Source organism: Ursus americanus, chromosome 3 (assembly GCF_024610735.1).
Source record: "Ursus americanus isolate L20-20 chromosome 3, mUrsAme1.1.p, whole genome shotgun sequence".
NCBI lineage: Eukaryota > Metazoa > Chordata > Mammalia > Carnivora > Ursidae > Ursus > Ursus americanus.
The window spans coordinates 61,001,734-61,020,723 of NC_142129.1; the positions used below are offsets into that span (position 1 = coordinate 61,001,734).

Below are 18,990 nucleotides of genomic sequence, written 5' to 3' on the forward strand. Positions count from 1 at the left end.
CCCTCAGTCTCTATCTCTCTGTCCAATAAATAAATAAAATCTTTAAAGATCAAATCCTATTTAGCAGGAATAAAAATAAATTCATTGTTTTATCAACATTTTTGGAAAGTTAACAATTATATTTAAAGTAATATCCAATGAAAAACTAAGCCAAGTAGCATTCATTTAAATTTGTTTTTATGGAACAAAATTCTGTGTCAATTCCAAGTGAAAATATTTGTATTGTGAGTCTATCAATTACATAAATATTTTGGGTATGCAAACAGTTGCTTTAACTTCTTTTTAGTGGAATAAGATATCTAGTATTTCTCAATTTACATAAAATCTGTCAAGCTAAGTGTTCTACATGTATTTATTGACCTACATCCTAGAAGTGTTTTGCATGATACTGAATGAACACAATCCTACAAATTGTGTGCAGGAATACATTTCCATTCATAAAGAGATATTATCCAAGATCTTAAGTAGAAAGCTGCCCATCCTTTGTTTCGTGCAATTTGATTCCAAGTTCCCTTTATATAACAAGGAGCAAGAACAATAAATGAAGTCAGAGAAATTCTGTTCTTGTTAAAAACCAAACATCTTTACACACACACACACACATGCACACGTGCACACACACACACACACACACACACCACCTTTCCAATACCACCACTTCCCATTCCTAGTAATATGAGACGTGGGGCTAAAATTTAACATTCAGGCAGAGACATAGGAGTTAAATATCACATTTTCATATTGTACTTGGAAGAAGACTTCATATTTTGCTTGATGGAGTTTGCAAACTGTACTTTCAAATTGCAGTTTGAAACATTTGTTTCTTTGAAACATGGTAGCTAATTGGGCTAACAGTTCTTAGCTGTCAAGAGCACTTTTAGATGTGGTCCCCTTTCTGTTCAATGTGTGATTATTTTAAGACTGCTTAGAGGACAGAAGTAGACAGCCCTTCATCAGGTGTACAAGAGTAAAGATTTGCTTTTTTTTTTTTTTTTTTCAAGAGGTCTGTTAATTGGACACACATGCAATACCCAAGGTGCAGTGAAAAGATAAGACAGCAGTTAAAGTCCACAAAGTGAATGAGTTTTTTTAGGTTCAATTGTGATTCTATTGCCACCTCTACTTTCACTGGTGCCTTCATGCGTTTTATTTTACCTTACCTAGTGAATATTTTTGTCGACCTCCATGAAATTTTCTTGGGATGTCTTATCTTCTGGTTCTCAATGTAAATATACTTGAAATAAAATAAACCCAACTGTGTTATCTGCGAACAGCTGGTTAATAGGAATCTATGATAATAATTTTGGAATGTAATGGAATTGTATTTGTACTCAAAATGTATGTTTTTACTAGTTATCTAAACTTTAGAAATGCACGCTCGTTGTCATTGTATACAAAATAGTATAGAAGTTTTCTTGAACTCAATTTCTTTCTACTGGCATTGACATCAGTCATGCAATGCTTTGAATATTAAGATCTGCGAACTAAATTCTCTCTTTTCTGAGGAAAAGAGTTGAAGAAATTCATTCAAAAGCCAGCAGTGGAAATTAAGACATGATCAAACCAAATGTTGCAGAAGACATTCAAATTACTGTACGTGAGGGGCCAGAAAGTCAGTCTAATATGATAGACAAACAATTATTCCATCAGTTAATTGAAATTGTGAGAAACATAATGTGAGAAATATACAGCATATTCTGAGAATGTGTAAAATGGGAACTCTCCCTAATTTGGTGTTGGTAAACCATGAGTTATTTTCAAAGTAACCATCATACACTTTTATTTTTTAATAAACTTAGATGTAAGCTTGGAGTTATAGCTAAAACTTGGTTTATAAGTGTTTAATATCTTTATCACTTCTTTTCTAGGGTAATTTTCAAACTTAATAGTTACCTAGTGTTAAGTTCTTCATAGTTTTGGGGGTTGGTTTTGGTATGTGTATTTTCCTTACTCAGCAATAACAGGCAGACTTGAAATTATTTCACACTTTGTATCTAAGATTTCAGTAATAAAATATTCATTTTCATCAATTAAAACAATAATAGTACCTAAATCTGTTAAATGTCCAATTAAATATTCTTAAGTGCCAAATTTATAACTGCTATGATTTTTTGTTGTTGTTTTTAATTTGAAGATAAAAGCCTAGCTTCATGTATCATTGATATTAGCCATTCTGACAGGTGTGACATGATATCTCATTGTAGTTTTGATTTGCGTTTCCCTGATGCTGAGTGATGTTGAGCATCTTTTCATGTGTCTGTTGGCCATCTGGATGTCTTCTTTGGAGAAATGTCTGTGCATGTCTTCTGCCCATTTTTTAATAGGATTATTCATTTTTGGGGTGTTGAGTTTTAAAGTTATTTAATTTAGATACTAACGTTTTATCAGATATGTCATTTGCATAGATCTTCTCCCATTCCATAGGTTGCCTTTTACTTTTGGTGATTGTTTCCTTCACTGTGCAGAAGCTTTTTATCTTGATGAGGTCCCAATAGTTTCGTTTTGCTTTCCTTTCCTTTGCCTTAGGAGACATATCAAGTAAGAAGTTGCTATGGCCAGGGCACCTGGGTGGCTCAGTTGTTAAGCGTCTGCCTTCGGCTCGGGGCGTGATCCCGGGGTCCTGGGATCGAGCCCCATATTGGGCTCCTCCGCTGGGAGCCTGCTTCTTCCTCCCACACTCCCCCTGCTTGTGTTCCCTCTCTCACTTGCTGTGTCTCTCTCTGTCAAATAAGTAAAATCTAAAAAAAAAAAAAAAAAAAAAAAAGGTTGTTATGGCCAATGTCAAAGAGTTCTCCTCTAGGACTTTTATGGTTTCAAGTCTCACATTTAAGTCTTAATCCATTTTGAATTTATTTTTGTGTGTAGTGTAATAAAGTGGTCTAGTTTCTTTCTTTTGCATGTTGCTGTCCAGTTTTCCCAACACCGTTTGTTGAAGAGACTGTTTTTCCCCCATTGGATATTCTTTCCTGCTTTGTCGAAGGTTAATTGACCATATAGTTGTGGGTTCGTTTGTGAGTTTTCTGTTCTGTTCCATTGATCTATGTGCCTGCTTTTGTGCCAGTACCGTATTGTTTCTGTCAACTACAGCTGTGGAATATAACTAATATAAGTCTAGAATTGTGATGCCTCCAGCTTTGCTTTGCTTTTTCAAGGTTGCTTTGGCTATTCAGGTCTTTTGTGATTCCATTACAAATTTTAGGATGTTTGTCTAGCTCTGTGAAAAATGCTGGCAGTATTTTGATAAGGATTGCTTTAAATGTGCAGATTATTTTGAGTAGTAAAGACATTTTAACAATATTTGTTCTTCAAAGCCAAAAGTGTGGAATGTCTTTCCATTTCTTTGTGTTGTCTTCAGTTTCTTTCGTCAGTGTCTTATACTTTTCAAAATACAGGTCTTTCACCTCTTTGGTTACGTTGATTCCTAGGTATCTTATGTGTTTTGGTACAATTACAAATAGGATTGTTTCCTTAATTTCTCTTTCTGCTGCTTCATTATTGATGTATAGAAATGCAACAGATTTCTATACATTGATTTTGTATCCTGCAATTTTAATTCGTGTATCAGTTCTAGCAGTTTTTTGGTGGAGTCTTTTGGGTTTTCTATATAGAGTATTATGTCAACTGCAAATAGTGAAAGGTTTACTTCTTCCTTGCTGATTTGGATGCCTTTTATTTCTTTTTGTTGTCTGATTTTTGTGACTTCCAGAGCTATGGTAAATAAAAGTGGTGAGAGTGGACATCCTTGTCTTGTTCCTGACTGTAAAGGAAAAGCTTTCAGTTTTTCCCCATTGAGGATGACATTAGCTATGGGTATTTCCTATATGGCCTTTATTATGTCATGGTATGTTCCCTGTATCCCTACTTCAAGGATGTGGAGAAAGGGGAACCCTTTTGCACTGTTGGTGGGAATGCAAACTGGTGTAGCCACTCTGGAAAACAGTATGGAGGTTCCTCAAAAACTTAAAAATAGAACTACCCTACGAACCAGCAATTGCACTACTAGGTATTAATGCAAAGAATATAAAAATACTAATATGAAGGGATACATGAACCTTGATATTTATAGCTGTGTTGTCTACAATAGCCAAATTATGAAAAGACCCCAAATGTCCATTCTCTGATGAATGGATAAAGATGTGGTGTGTATATATACAATGTAATATTATTTAGCCATAAAAGAGAATGAAATCTTGCCAATTTGCAACAACATGGATGGAGCTAGAAAATATTATGCTAAGTGAAATAAGTCAGAGAAAGACAAATACCATATGATTTCACTCGTATGTGAAATTAAAATAAATGAGCATAGGGAAAAGGAGAGAGAGAGAGGCAAACCAAGGAACAGATCCTTAACTATAGAGAACAAACTGATGCTTACCAGAGGGAAAGTGGGCGGGGGGATGGGTTAAATAAGTGATAGGGATTAAGGAGTGTACTTGATGGGATGATCACCAAGTGTTATATGTAAGTATTGAATCACTAAATTGCACTCCTGAAACTAAGATTACACTGTATGTTAACTAACTGGAATTTAAACAAAAACTTTTTAAAAAGCCTAGTTTCTTAATAGTCCTAATCTGATTCATTAGTCTAATCTCATAATTAAGATCAAAGATTGGAAAACAATAAAATATCAAGTTCTCCTGAACTGCATCTGGGATTTAGACTCTGAGTTATTTCAAGATACTTATATTTTGAAATTTGGACTCAATGGCATTTAGCTTGCTACTAACTTGATGGTCCAACATATATATACGTTTATATTCTATGCTTAGAGTGGGAAATAAAGATTACTGTTTGTTTAAGCACAGTAGGGAGGAGGAAAAAATACCAAAGACGTGTGGAATTGATTCTAAAATTTTATACATATTGTATTCCCTTATTGAGAAGTGTCCTAGGTTCTGTGATTCCCAGACTGAATATTTAGAAAATCTCTACGACTATCAACACACTTATGAATATATATTTTCCTTTGACAAATTAAAACTAAGATTAAAATATCATCAGATATTGCGTGTTGACACATATAACAAACTCACTGACTTTCTTAGCTCATAAAGTTTTGACATCAGCACTCTGGGAAGACTATTCCCTAAATGTACTTTAAGCCCTTATAATTCTTTACATGTGAACTTCATAAAGTAATGATATGGATATGCCAAATATCCAAATCTTATTTTCTTGCAATAATGATTAGTTAATAAAGAGATTGACAGAAAATATTATCCTATTTACAACTCCATTATTCCATTTGTAATAAAGTTGGCATCCTCAGATTGCAAACATGTTTCTAGTTAAAATTAAATGTTTACACATGATGAACAAACACATTCTTCGTATTTCACTCTTTCTAGATTAATCATTTTGCATAGGAGCATCTAAGTCTCAAGCTCTAAAATACAGGATAAATCATAAAATTAAAAGAACAAGAATCTGAAATCCAGGATGGTTTTGTTATTCATTCAAGATGTGAACTTGGCAAATCACTTCCCTTTCCTGTCACCTGTTCTCCTTATCAGTAGAATGAATCTATTTGTTTCATTTCATGGTTTTTGCTTTTCAGCAGCAGAAGTCTCTTGCCAGACAATATCTTATGCATAATTTCAGCATGTGTATTAAAAATAATAATGGAGCTTCTCGTATAGAATCAGGAATGATGGAGGAGAGCAGTGGAGTGGGGATGGGGAGCTTAGAGCCCAATCCTATATACTGGCCCTTACCTTCCAATACAACCTATTGAAGATGGTGCTACATCAAATAATTCCTCAAGTCCCTGGACTATATTTTGAAAATCATGTAATTATATATGATCATTGTTTCTTTCAAATCCCAAAACAATATAATTCTCAATTTCAGAAATTGAGATGTCTGTTAAAGCACTGAAAATCCTATTGTACCTTAAAAAAAAGAAATATGTGGAGATAAGTAGGTTTCAATTTATACTAAGAAGGAACCTAAGGTAAAAAGCTCACACATCATACTAAAGCCACTGACTTAAGTGTTCCATGAAACAGCTCTATAGTCTCAAATAGTTTCTATTTTAGGAAATTGATAAAACTCCAAAGAACCCTTCAACATTCAGAATATCACAGAAGTCCTTTAGTTAAATTTTAATTCTCTTGCCCATCTTTATACTTCACTGGGGAGATGAGAAAAAAATTAATTTAGGGGGTAAATTTAAAGGCAGAACGTGCTTACAAGATTTTTCCCTTCCTAACTTTGGTATTCACCAAGTGAACACTTCTGTCGGTACACACATATACACCCACTAGACTCTTGCAGTCATAGGAGGTAGAGCCTCATAGAAAATGAGGTAGGGAAGAACACATTCTACAGAATCCTTAATTGCTCGGGAGAAGAAAAGCCTGTGGGAGATGGAGTTCTTCACCAAGGGCCACTTGTGAGCTGGCTACTGACATGGATTCGATGGTTACGAGGGAGGGGTAATGTGTTTTCACTGTTACTAATTTCTGATGTCCTTTATGAGCAAGCGTTCTCTATCTAAAATTAAGAAAATGAAGAAAAGCAATCTTTTAATAATCCCAAAAGGACCCAAAGGGAATTTGTCCCAGCGGTTACCTTATATAGACTCTCTGACATACTTCTCCTTTTGCAAAAATACTGAGTGCAGATCATTACTTTCTGACACTCATGTGCAGAGACCTACTTTATAACACTTCAGGGAAGTTAATGTACTAGATCTTGAAATGTCTTTCTGTAAAGTGAGGTAACTTACAGTTTTCTTCTACTGGCACTGTTAACTCTTGTATCATTTTCAGGTCCCTGGGGCCGATGCATGGGAGATGACTGTGGGCCAGGAGGCATTCAGACCCGGGCTGTGTGGTGTGCTCATGTGGAAGGCTGGACAACGTTACATACAAACTGCAAGCAGGCCGAGAGACCCAGTCACCAGCAGAACTGTTTCAAAGTGTGTGACTGGCACAAAGAGTTGTATGATTGGAGGCTGGGACCTTGGAATCAGTGTCAGCCTGTGATTTCAAAAAGCCTGGAGAAACCCCTTGAGTGCATTAAGGGGGAGGAAGGCATTCAGGTGAGAGAGATAACGTGCATCCAGAAAGAGAAGGACATTCTTGCAGAGGATATCATTTGTGAGTACTTTGAGCCCAAACCTCTCCTGGAACAGGCCTGCCTCATTCCCTGCCAGCAAGATTGCATTGTGTCCGAGTTTTCTGCCTGGTCCGAATGCTCCAAGACTTGTGGCAGTGGGCTCCAGCACCGGACGCGGCACGTGGTAGCACCCCCCCAGTTTGGAGGTTCTGGCTGCCCAAACTTGACAGAGTTTCAGGTGTGCCAGTCCAGCCCCTGTGAAGATGAAGAGAGCATGTACAGCTTGCACGTGGGTCCCTGGAGCTCATGCTCGATGCCCCACTCAAGACAAGTAAGACAAGCAAGGAGACGTGGGAAGAATAAAGAACGGGAAAAGGACCGAGGAAAAGGCGTGAAGGATCCAGAAGCCCGGGAACTTATTAAGAAAAAGAGAAACAGAAACAGACAGAACCGGCAAGAGAACAAATATTGGGACATCCAGATTGGATATCAGACCAGAGAGGTTATGTGCACTAACAAGACGGGGAAAGCTGCCGATTTGAGGTAACATTTTATAACTATTAACTTGGGTGTGTCTATCAAGGCCATGGGCTAGAAAGCACTTAAGACCCTGCTGTACTAAGTCCGGAGATGCATATATGCACTACCTAGAATGAGCTGCCCCCAAGTGTAACATTTTCTACTTTAAGGCACTTAAGCTTTGTGGGTTTCCTGACATTATTTCTGTTCTGCTCATGTTTGGGCACTGTACTCCTAGAGTTCATTTAAATGTTTCTGTCGGAGATCTATAGCGTGAGCTATTCCCCATGAGACATTACAACTTCTTTAGGTCAGTTGTACTGTTTCCACCTACAGTGGTGGGGGGGAGCTTACTTAGAAGCTAGATTTTGGGGATTTTGAATTCAGATACATATTTTAGTGAGAATAAAGCACACTTGTAATCTCTCCAAGTTTATAGCATTTTCAGAATTACCCTATAAACAAAATCTAAACAACAACCCAAGGAGCTATACTTAAGAATAACTCTCTTTCACATTTTATAAAATGGAATAAATCTCCCCAGAGGAAAAAAAGGGGAACTAGAAGAAACTCAGGTAAGTAGACATTATTTAATCATGAGTAGCTTGGTTTAGAAAACATGTAATTAATTGGCTGCATGTTCTAGACAGAAATTATTTGTCAAATGATCTCTGGGTAAATAATAACTATATTATGAAAGACTTTCTCATGTATAATTTATTTGTTGTGAAAATATTCATTGAGGATTATTCATTGAGGATTATCTAAAGGATATGATGTTCTCTGGATATTCTAAATTTTGCTCTTGGATAAGCCAGACCATCTGGGAGTGTCTTATCTGGATCATTTGCATAATTGCTTTTTCTGAACTATTTATGTAGTTATGATTTGGACTGAACTGAGAGAAATTATGGTAACATCACTCAGAATTTTATATCATCTTTATTGTAGAAATGACATTGGAAGTGTCATCTACTCCATCACACAGTCTGTTCTCTTGATTAAAAACACGTAAGATAAATTTCCCTGAAGCCTCGACCCATGTGCTGCTGGTGAGCAGCTGGATTGTGTTCCTTACAGCCCTGGAAGTCTTCTAACAGATCACATGTTCCTGTTTGCTTTGGCTCCTGGGAGCATGAATAGGACTGTGTGGCAAGCGTGTTGCTTACTAACATACCCGCTGGCTTCATCTTTTTCTCACCATGATTTTCCTTCACTCATTCTTGCCTAGTGATTTTGCCATCTATGAATTTTGAAAGCTGGTTTAAAGCCTTTTTAGTGCAGGATATAGTTTAAAGAAATGAATAAACAAATAAAGTATTGATGTATCTAGACAATAATTTCTCTCAGAATAGTGTTGCTCCGGTCACCATTTTTAGGATTTGTGCTAGTCCCTCCCCTCTTTGTACTTAATGCAGTTGTATTTTCTCTCAGCCACACAGTAATCTGCCTTTTCTTCATCTGGTGACATCAGTCCAATTCCTTTCTTGGTCTCATTGGTGGTTGCTTGATCTCCTGCCTTCAGCTTCCAGGTTCCCTACAACTCCTTAAGTGTAGGTCTATGTATGTGTGTTCACCTCTGATTCTGTATCGTGTGTGTTTTCATTTCAATCCCTGTTTAACTCTTTTCTGACTATCCTTATTCTGTGATTTCCTCATCTCTTTTCCTGAAGTATTACAGTTATATTCCTTACTTGGCTCCCACCAAGTAATTAAATGAGCCTCCAAGGCAACTTGAGTTGTCTCCTGCTGTCACTGAGTTAACATGGTGTAGACATTTAATTTAATGTTGACCACTCAATTAAAAATGTGATTAGGATAGTACTTACAACTGCATAGAGCCATAGAGCCTAATAGTCCCATTTGGTTGTTTGAAATAAGCAAACACATTTAAAAATTTGTAGATCATTTGTCAGGTGCTTATATTCTATTAGAAATATCCTAATATAACTTCTTGGGGTATAGATTAAACTTTGAATCAGTTATTAATATTTCTTGCCTTTAAGAATTGTGTATAAGAATATATATAGATAAATACATATGATTAAGACAGCTAAAGTCTTAGTGAAGAAGAGATAAAAATCAGGTGTTTGACCTAGGTTTTGCTCAAACATGGCACCACGTCAGTGAAGCTAGTGAAATGAAGGGTAAATGGTTAACACCAACAAAGCAGAGGGCCACAGATCACAAACTTGATGATCACATTTAAAGTCTTTTACCTTATATCAGATTCAGAAACAATTTTGTCGTGTCAGAGGATAAAAAAAATCAATAAGGCTAAAAACATCTGTTAGAGTGACTAAATGAATTTAGCTAAATAAACCTAAGAATCTTATGGAAGCAGTTCATAGGCAAATAAATATAACTGTAGCAGAATTACTGTTAGAACTTACAAGTTTGAGATGATAGATCTGGCTTGCTTTTTACTTTCAGACTGAAATCAATAATAATGAAATACACAAATGAAAAGTCTGTTCTTTTATGAGAATAGGAAACAGTCGCAGTCTCAAACCACAAATGACAGAGATTGAGAGAATGTGGTGAAATTAAACCTAACTGAAGGAAGAAACTTAGAAGGGTGTTATGTCTTTGCAACTTTTGTGAACCCTCAAAATCTCTGAGTAGCCTGAACTTTGTGAGGGCCAAGCCAATGACATCTCCTTAGTATGGCACAATCTGTGTTAAAAGAAAGGGCTGCTGAAGCATCTTTGAGTTTTTTTGAAAACAGATAGCATGATAGGCAGAACTGAACAAGAAACTCACTAGGCCATTACTGCCAAGAAAAGACTACCAGTTTGATGGATTGAGGGATTAAAGTTGGATGACCAGTGGACGGGAATTCTAATTCACGACACATACACAGCATGACACAAGGAGCTTCCCTATGAACCAGTGAATTTCAACCAAGCTTAAGTAGAGTATTGCCCCAGGCAAATGGGCATTAAGGAGGGTACTGGATGTAATGAGCTCTGGTTGTTATATACAACCGATGAATCACTAAGTTCTACCCCTGAAACTAATAATACACTATATGTTAACTAACTTGAATTTGAATAAAATATTAAAGAGGTGTTTTAAAAAAGTAAAAAGGACAAAAAGAAACCTGTATATATACCTAACTATAAAAGTCCTGCACAGAACACCAGACTTAGAAACATAAAAAAAGATGTGTGCCTGTACCAGTTATCCCAATATTGTGACTGTAAAATTTATAAGGGAAAAATAAGCATATAAGAAAAGCCAAGAAATTTTTGAAAAATGAAAGTAGAGAGAAAAAAAACTAATGTCCCAAGATAATTAAATATATTTTATTCTATAAAAATAGTAATAACAAATTTATGTTCTTGCATGAATAATCAGATCAAACGGAATGGGGTATAGAAATAAGATCTCTAAAACCCTATAAAACTTTCCCTATGGTGTTAAGGGGAAATTAATTAATTTGTTTTGTTTGGGGGCAGTTGCTTTGCCATTAAAAGGAATAAGAAGAATTACTTAAAAAAAAAAAAAGATTAATTGTATGCCTTTGACACTTGTTATACCAAAGCAAAGCCAAGATGTATATTTAATACTTAAAATTGGTTTTTATAATATTAGAAGAAAGGATAAAATTTTTAAAGTCTTAAACAAGTATACTTTAGGGTACAGAATGCAGAGATTATGCAGGAAAATACTCATGTACATTTTTAAAAAGGTAAATTTTGCTCAATAAAAATATTAATGAAGTTAAAACCTGAGTTACAAACTGAGAAAAAATATTTGAGTATATAATTGGTAAAGAGCTAATTTTCTTAATACATAGCAACTCATAATATTAAGAAAAAGGTCAAAACCTAATTGAAAATAAGCAGTGGGTCAAGAGAATGAAAAGGTAACTCACAGACTAGTAGAAAATATTTGTCAAAGGCTCTTGGTGATAAAGGACTAGTATCCAAAATATACAAAAAACTCTTAAAACTCAACAATGAGAAAACAACCTGATTTTAAAATGTACCAGCACACCTCACCAGAGAAGACCTACAAATGGCAAATAAGCCTATGAAAAGATACTCTGTATCATAGGTCATCAGGGAAATACACATAAAACAACAGAGAGATACTACTACATACCTGTTTGAGTGGCCAAAATCCAGAATACTGGCAACAGGAAATGCTGGTGAGAATGTGAAACAACAGGAAAGCTGGTTCATTGCAGGAGGGAATGCAAAATGGTGACAGTCATTTTGTTAGACGGCTTGGCAGTTTCTTCCAACACTAAACACACTCCTTACCATATGATGTAGCAGTCATGCTCAGTGATATTTACCTAAAGGAACCGAAAACCTATATCCACACAAATACCTACACAGAGATGTTTATATAACAGCTTTATTCATAATTGCCAAAACATGAAGGCAACCAAGAGGTCCTTCAGAAGATGAATCAGTAAACTGTATCGCATTCAGACAATGGAATATTATTCAATGTTAAGAAGAAATGAGCTATCAAGCCATGAAAAGATACGGAAGAAACTAAATGCGTAATTACTAAGTGAAAGAAAAGGCAGCATACTGTATGATTCCAACTGTATGGCATCCTGGAAAAGGCAAAACCCTAGTGACAGTGAAAAGAATAGCAGCAGTGTTGTCAGCGTGTAGGTGTAAGAGAGAGATGAACAGAGAGAACACAGGATTTTTTAGGGCAGTGAAACTACTCTGTATATTGTGATAGATATTTGCCCTTATACTTTGCCCAAACCCATAGAACGTAGAACACCAAGAGTTAACTGTGGTGTAAACTAAGGACTTGGAGTGATTATGATGTATTAATGTAGGTTCCATTCTAGTGAGTGACGATGTTGGGGAGGCTCTGCATGTATGAGGGCAGGTCTTTTTTAGGAGCTCTCTGTACCTTGCACTCAATTTTGCAGTGAACCTGTAACTGCTCTAAAAATTATATCAATTAAAGTCAGCAAAGGACAGGTTCAGGTTATAGAAAATATGCTAATCCTTAATCATAATTAAATACAAAAAATGTTTAATCGCATTTTCACCCACCAGGTTAGTAAATAAAAATGTTTAATAGTATGTCAGGGATCACTAAGACGGCCTCCAGTTTTGGTAATTTGCCGGGAATGGCCAGCAATCCCTGTAGCTATGGATGAAAGATTACTCCAAACTTTGCTGTCAAAGAGAGGAGAAGGCAAGGGAGTCAAAGCTCAGAGCCGAAGGAGCTTTGCTCTTCTTTGATCCCACTTTTATTGGTCCTTCAGGATAATCAAAAATCCTTATCACTGTTTCTCAAGCATGTGATATGTGACAAGGGTTCTTTTTTTTTTTTTTTATAATGATTTTTTATTATGTTAGTCACCATACAGTACATCCCCGGTTTTCGATGTAAGGCTCGATGATTCATTAGTTGTGTATAACACCCAGTGCACCATGCAATATGTGCCCTCCTTACTACCCATCACCAGCCTATCCCATTCCTCCACCCCCCTCCCCTCTGTAGTCCTCAGTTTGTTTCTCATAGTGTGACAAGTGTTCTTACTGAAACTGGGAGGATGTGTTTTCGGGAAAGATACAATATGCTGATCTATGTGTTTTACAGTTCTGCTAAACATAGCCTAAGGGACTATGCCTACATTTCTTAGATCATAGGGTGGCTGTTTGGGCTAGGAAAGTTTCGGGAAGGCAACTCCCTGCGGCATTCCAACGGCAGAGTGGTCATGGCAGGCCTCGGCATTCCCAAGGCCTATGCCCTTCTCTGAAACCTTCCCTGCCCTCCGCAGCCTCCTTGTTACATTTTAGCAAGCCAGGTATTATGGTTGATTTCATGCTCCACATTAACCCCAACAGTAATTCACTAGAAGGACTCCCAGGATTCAGCATAGAGTTACATTTATGTTTGCGATTCATCACAGTGAAAGGATATGCCAAAGCATAAAGGAACATGTGCATGCGGAGGAGTCTGAGGTCTGGAGGAAACTCTTGTGAGCTTCCCCTGGAAATGTGGAGCGTCCAGGGTCCTCTCCAGGTGGAAATTCATAGACTGACTTAATTCCTCCAATGAAGAGTTGCAGCAAATTGTGCAAGGCATCATCTGCTAGGGAAGTTTATTAGAGACTCTGTGTCCCAAACTTTTATGGGGGTGGTTCACATAGGCACCCTCTGCCTAGCATATGCAAAAACCCCAAGCTCCCAGAGGGAAAGCAAATATTCACTGTAAACCACATTGTTTATACAAACAAATTAAGCATAATGAACAACTTCATCGTTTAGAGCAGTTTCTCATTCAGAGAAAAATTTTTAGCAGTGTAGGGAACTGTTTACCAGTTAAGTTCCCAGATGCCTGCCAAGGGCCAACCCTGAAATCAGGTCTTTCTAAGGATAGAAGTCTGAGACTTGACATTTTATTGGTAACAGTATTTAATATTAAAGACTCGGGGAAAACAGACATATATTTGGTGGGGGGAGGGGCAAAAATGGTATAACCTATTTGAAAAATAATTTTGCAGTATGTTTCAGAATTTTAAAAGGATACTATCTTTGTCGGTGGTTCTATTACTATGAATTTCTTCTAGATACGTGTACAACTCTCACTATAGCATGATTTGATACAGCAAAACAATCTGAATTCCACCAATAAAAGGGCTAGTTAAATCATGGTGCTTCCATGAACGGAATATGTAGTTATTAGCAAGTGAAGTCCGTACCTCAGTCAGGGCTGTTATAACAAAGTACCTTTGACTAGGTGACTTAAAAACAACAGAAATTTATTTCTCATTGTCCCAAAAGCTAAGAAGTCCAAGATCAAGGCGCCAGCAGATTCGATGTCTGCTGAAAACTCTATTCTGAGTTGCAGACTTCTAGCTTTTCATTGTATCCTCACATGGCACGGAGTAGGAGAGAGCTCTCGGGGGTCGCTTTTTGAGGGTACTAATCCCATTCATGAGGGCTCACCTTGTGACCTGATCACCTCCCAAAGGCTCTGCTTCCTAATACTGTCACATTAGAGGTTAAGATTTCAAATATGAATTTTGAGGGGACATATTCAGTTCAATGCAGTAATTGGTTTCTAAACAAACATGAGAGAGTAAAGGCAGTTTTATTCCACTGTACTGCCCTAACCAGAAATGCCATTAAAAGAAATAAGCACTTCTATATACATTTTTAAAAATTGGAAAGGGGAAAGAAATCTAGGACTGATTCCTTTAAATTAATTGGGATACAATCCTGAAGTAATTGATAAATTGTGCTTCATTAAAATTAAATGCTTCTGCTCTGCAAAAGACAATGTCAAGAGAATGACAAGCCACAGACTGAGAAAATATTTGCAAGGATCTTTTCACTGGATTAGCTCAGTTGGGGGTGGTTGGGAGGAGAGCACAGACAAGCAACAGGGAATGTGGAGGAAGGTCCCTTGAGAGCCAGTTCTTCCCCCAGAATCTCAGGGGAAGTGTAGCTGGAGAGTAATTCAGCCAGAATGTAACTTCCCAGGTCTCCTGGCTGAGAGAAGACGTCAAAGGTGAAGTGGAGAAGAAAGGGGTAGAGGAGGCAGACGTCTCCAGGTTGCAACAGCACAGCCTGAGATTTAAGGCTTTGCTATGAGCTGCCCTCACCTCTGGAAAGTTTAGCTGTCCCAGATCACCTCTTCCTGAAATAAAGTCCTGAATCTGCAGATCAAAGACATAACATGTTTCAGGAAGAACTATAAAATCTGCTGTAAGTAAAACTAGAAACATTTAGTGAAAGCCGTGCCTACTTTGGAAAGTATCTTCCATTTGAACATCCCTTGTTTTGTTGTATTGTTTAAGAAAGGCAATTAATTGTAATTATAAATCCAGTAGAAGCACTGCCAGGAAGTATGGGAAATTCCGCTTGGTACATTCCTGAGGGGATAAGACAGAATTGGGATCTAAAACAGATTTCTGTTGGCTAAGCCAAAACAAAAAACAAACGGAAAAAAACCCAGATCTGTCTATGCAGTTTCTGGATAACTCAGTAAAGAAGACATTTATTTTATGCAGAAATATATAAGAGCAAAAAATAACTAGGTCTCATAAATACAGTCAACTAACCTTTGACGAAGGAACAAAGACAATATGATGCAGTGAGGAGAGTTTCTTCAACAAACAGTGCTGGAATAAGTGAATACACATACACACACACACAAATCTAGACACAGACCTTAATAACCTTCACAAAAATGAACTCAAATGCATCATAGACCTAAATGCAAAAGGCAAAACTATAAATCTTCTAGAAGGTAACATAAGAGAAAATGAAGATGACCTTGGGCGGGATGATACCTTTTTAGATACAACACAAAAGATGATCTATGAAAGAAATAATTGATAAATTGTGCTTCATTAAAATTAAATGCTTCTGCTCTGCAAAAGACAATGTCAAGAGAATGACAAGCCACAGACTGAGAAAATATTTGCAAAAGACTCATCTGATAAAAGACTGTTATCCAAAATACACCAAGAACTCTTAAAACTAAACAGTAAGAAAACAACCTGATTTAAAAGTGGATCAAAGACCATAACCTCACCAAAGACGAAATTCAGATGGTATATAAGCATATGAAGAGATGCTCTACATTATAGGTCATCAGGGAAATGCATATTAAAACAATGAGATACCATGACACACCTGGTAGAATAGCAAAAATCCACACTGAAAATACCAAATGCTGGTGAGGATGTGAAGCAACAGGAATGAATATTGCTGGTGGGAATGCAAAATGGCACAGCCACTTTGGAAGACAGTTTGGAGGTTTCTTACAAAACTAAACATACTTCCATTTCATCCAGCACTCACACTTCTAGGCATTTACCCAAAGGAACTGAAAACTTACATCCACCCAATATCTACACAGTGTTACCAGGTGTTAGGTAGGAGAGAGATATGAATAGGGGGAGCATGGATGACTTTTAGGGGAGTAAAAAGAGTCCGAAGGATATTATAATGATGGATATATGCCATTAAATATTTGTGCAAACTGGTAGAATATACAACCCCAAAAGTTAACTATAATGTAAAGCATGGATTTTGATTGATTATGGTGTCTCAGTGTAGCTTCATCCTTGGTAAAAAATGTACCTTTTCAATGAGTGATGCGAAATGGGGGAGGCTGTGCAAGTGGGACAGAGAGTGTATGGGAAATCTCTATACCTTCCTCTTTATTTTTGTTGTAAATCTAAAACTGTTCTTAAAAAAAATAAAATAAAATCTTAAACAGCTGGCTAAGATATGAAGAGGAGAATAATCCAGTATCCCTGGAAAAATTGGCACACTGGAGTATTTTTCTGTCATTTTGTTATCAATTATATTTTTCTGCTTAATTCTATATATAAATTCAGTCTTAGTATTTCAGCTAGTAGTGAATAATACTCAGTGGCTTTCTGCATTTTTTTATAAACTCATACTTTTCTGACAAAGCATTTCATTTTCAAAATTATATCTGTTAAAGGGGTGCCTGGGTGGCTCAGTCGTTAAGCATCTGCCTTCGGCTGAGGTCGTGATCCCGGTGTTCTGGGATCCAGTCTGCTTCCCCCTCCCCCACTCCCCTTGCTTGTGTTCCCTCTCTCGCTGGCTGTCTCTCTCTCTGTCAAATAAATAAAATCTTAAAAAAAAAAAAATTACATCTGTTAAGATAAAATTGTATTTCTTCTCAACACAGTCTCTTTGTGTCTAACTCCTATTTTACCTTAGAATGCTAGCTGTCAACTACCCCGTCCTTCTCTTTAGGGTGAATATAAAACTACTGGCTTTATAATAGTAAAATAAATAAGTAACACAACAACCAAAAACCTGGCTGAATCAATAGGACAATTTAAGTAATAGGTAATTAGGAGAAATAAGTAATAAAACAGGGAAACTTATATATCCATGGCTTCACAATGTTGGGCAAGGGATTTGAACTTCTTGGGACTCAGTTTTCTCATGTACAAATGTGTGTAAAGAGAGTCAGTGATGAGAGATGGAAGGAGGGAGCCAAAAAATCTCCAAAAGCCTTCCACGTTTTGTGATTCCTAAGAGCTTTGAACCAAAACCATACCTAAAATTGTGGATATGAAATCCCACATATCTTTCTTGGTAGAAATTTCGTTAATTATGACATGTTCTGGAAACCCATCCCTATGGAAACATCAGAATGAATGAGAACAGAACAGCTCTCAGCACACGGTTTTTACTCCGAGGATGTGCCGGAGTTCCTGAGGGCCCATTCCTGCGGGACTACTCGGTGAATCATTGAACTTGCAAATCTAATTCTAACCTTACCAAAAAGAGGGGAGTAAATTGCCCACTATTTAAGGAAATACCGACTACTTTTAGGTTATTCAGAATCCATTTATAAAATTACTACTTCTCATGCATAAATAGCAGGCTTTTAGATTTAAAAACTTTCTGTAACATTGAAGGTGTTGATTTGCCTGCCATATGCTATGCTCACCATCGTTTTTCATAAACTCGCCTCAGCTTCCTGCTGGCCACAGCTGGCTGAAGAAATAGAGTCAGTATGCCCACATTCTTTTGTAGATGGTATATAGCTGACGGAGGTATGTGGCTTTGCTCATCTCAAAATGTAGAGCTGACTGGGTTGGGTTACATGTGTCCTTAGAGAGCCACTCTCAGCCCTTCCAGATGCTGCCACGTGCCAGGAGGCTGGTGGCAGAGCAGTGCTGTAATAAGGCTTCCTGGTTCTCTTCTGTCTGGTTGGATCCTACCATAGGAGGCAGCAACAGGCTATGAGAAGGTGGGAAGAGAGGAGTTGAGCATCTTTTCCTGTCTTTTTGGGTCAGCCAGTGACTGACTTCCTCTCACAAAAGGCTACATACAGCCCCTGTCCAGCAGCTCTGCCCCACAACTCTAGGTTCATCTCACATTCTGGTCAAATCTTTTTCCTTGGTCCCCTTACCACCTTGGGGTGCTAATCTTCCCATACTTGCTAGCCCCAGGGTGCTCCACCATCTGTTGGTAATTTCTCTGAGCACTACCCACACTTTTGTTAATAACCCTTTTATTAAATTCTTCTCATTTAACCCATGTGACTTTGCAGTCTGTTTTCTGCTGACCCCGAGGATATAACAGCTATGCTAGAGTACAATGTAAGAGTCAGAGAACTGCTATGTCACTGCTGTTATGTATTAACGAATAGGCATTTGTTCAGTTATTTACTTTTTTGTTCAACAAAGTACAAGGCATCAAGACATTCTGGATGCTGGAATATATGAACCCGCCCCCCCCCCAAAAAAAAAAAACAGAGACCCTAATCTCAAGGACCTGTACTTTGCTTTGGAAAGAATGGCACAAAAAAGCAATAAAATATTACAAGTGCTGTCTTATGTCTACAGAGAGAGTTTATGCAAGTGACCACCTACGCAGCAAGTTCTTCTGGAGGGAGGTCAACAGGATC

The 18,990-nt window shown here is 37.3% G+C and overlaps 1 protein-coding gene across 8 annotated transcripts in view; it reads left to right on the forward strand.

The window, feature by feature from the left end:
* The window catches only part of THSD7A (thrombospondin type 1 domain containing 7A), a 773,396-nt gene that overhangs the window by 514,740 nt on the left and 239,666 nt on the right, over window positions 1-18,990 (forward strand). For all 8 annotated transcript variants that reach the window (XM_087861023.1, XM_087861022.1, XM_087861024.1 and 5 more), the window contains one exon: window positions 6,780-7,611. In XM_087861023.1, the coding sequence (XP_087717149.1) occupies window positions 6,780-7,611 (832 nt within the window). The remainder of the gene's footprint in view (window positions 1-6,779; window positions 7,612-18,990) is intronic.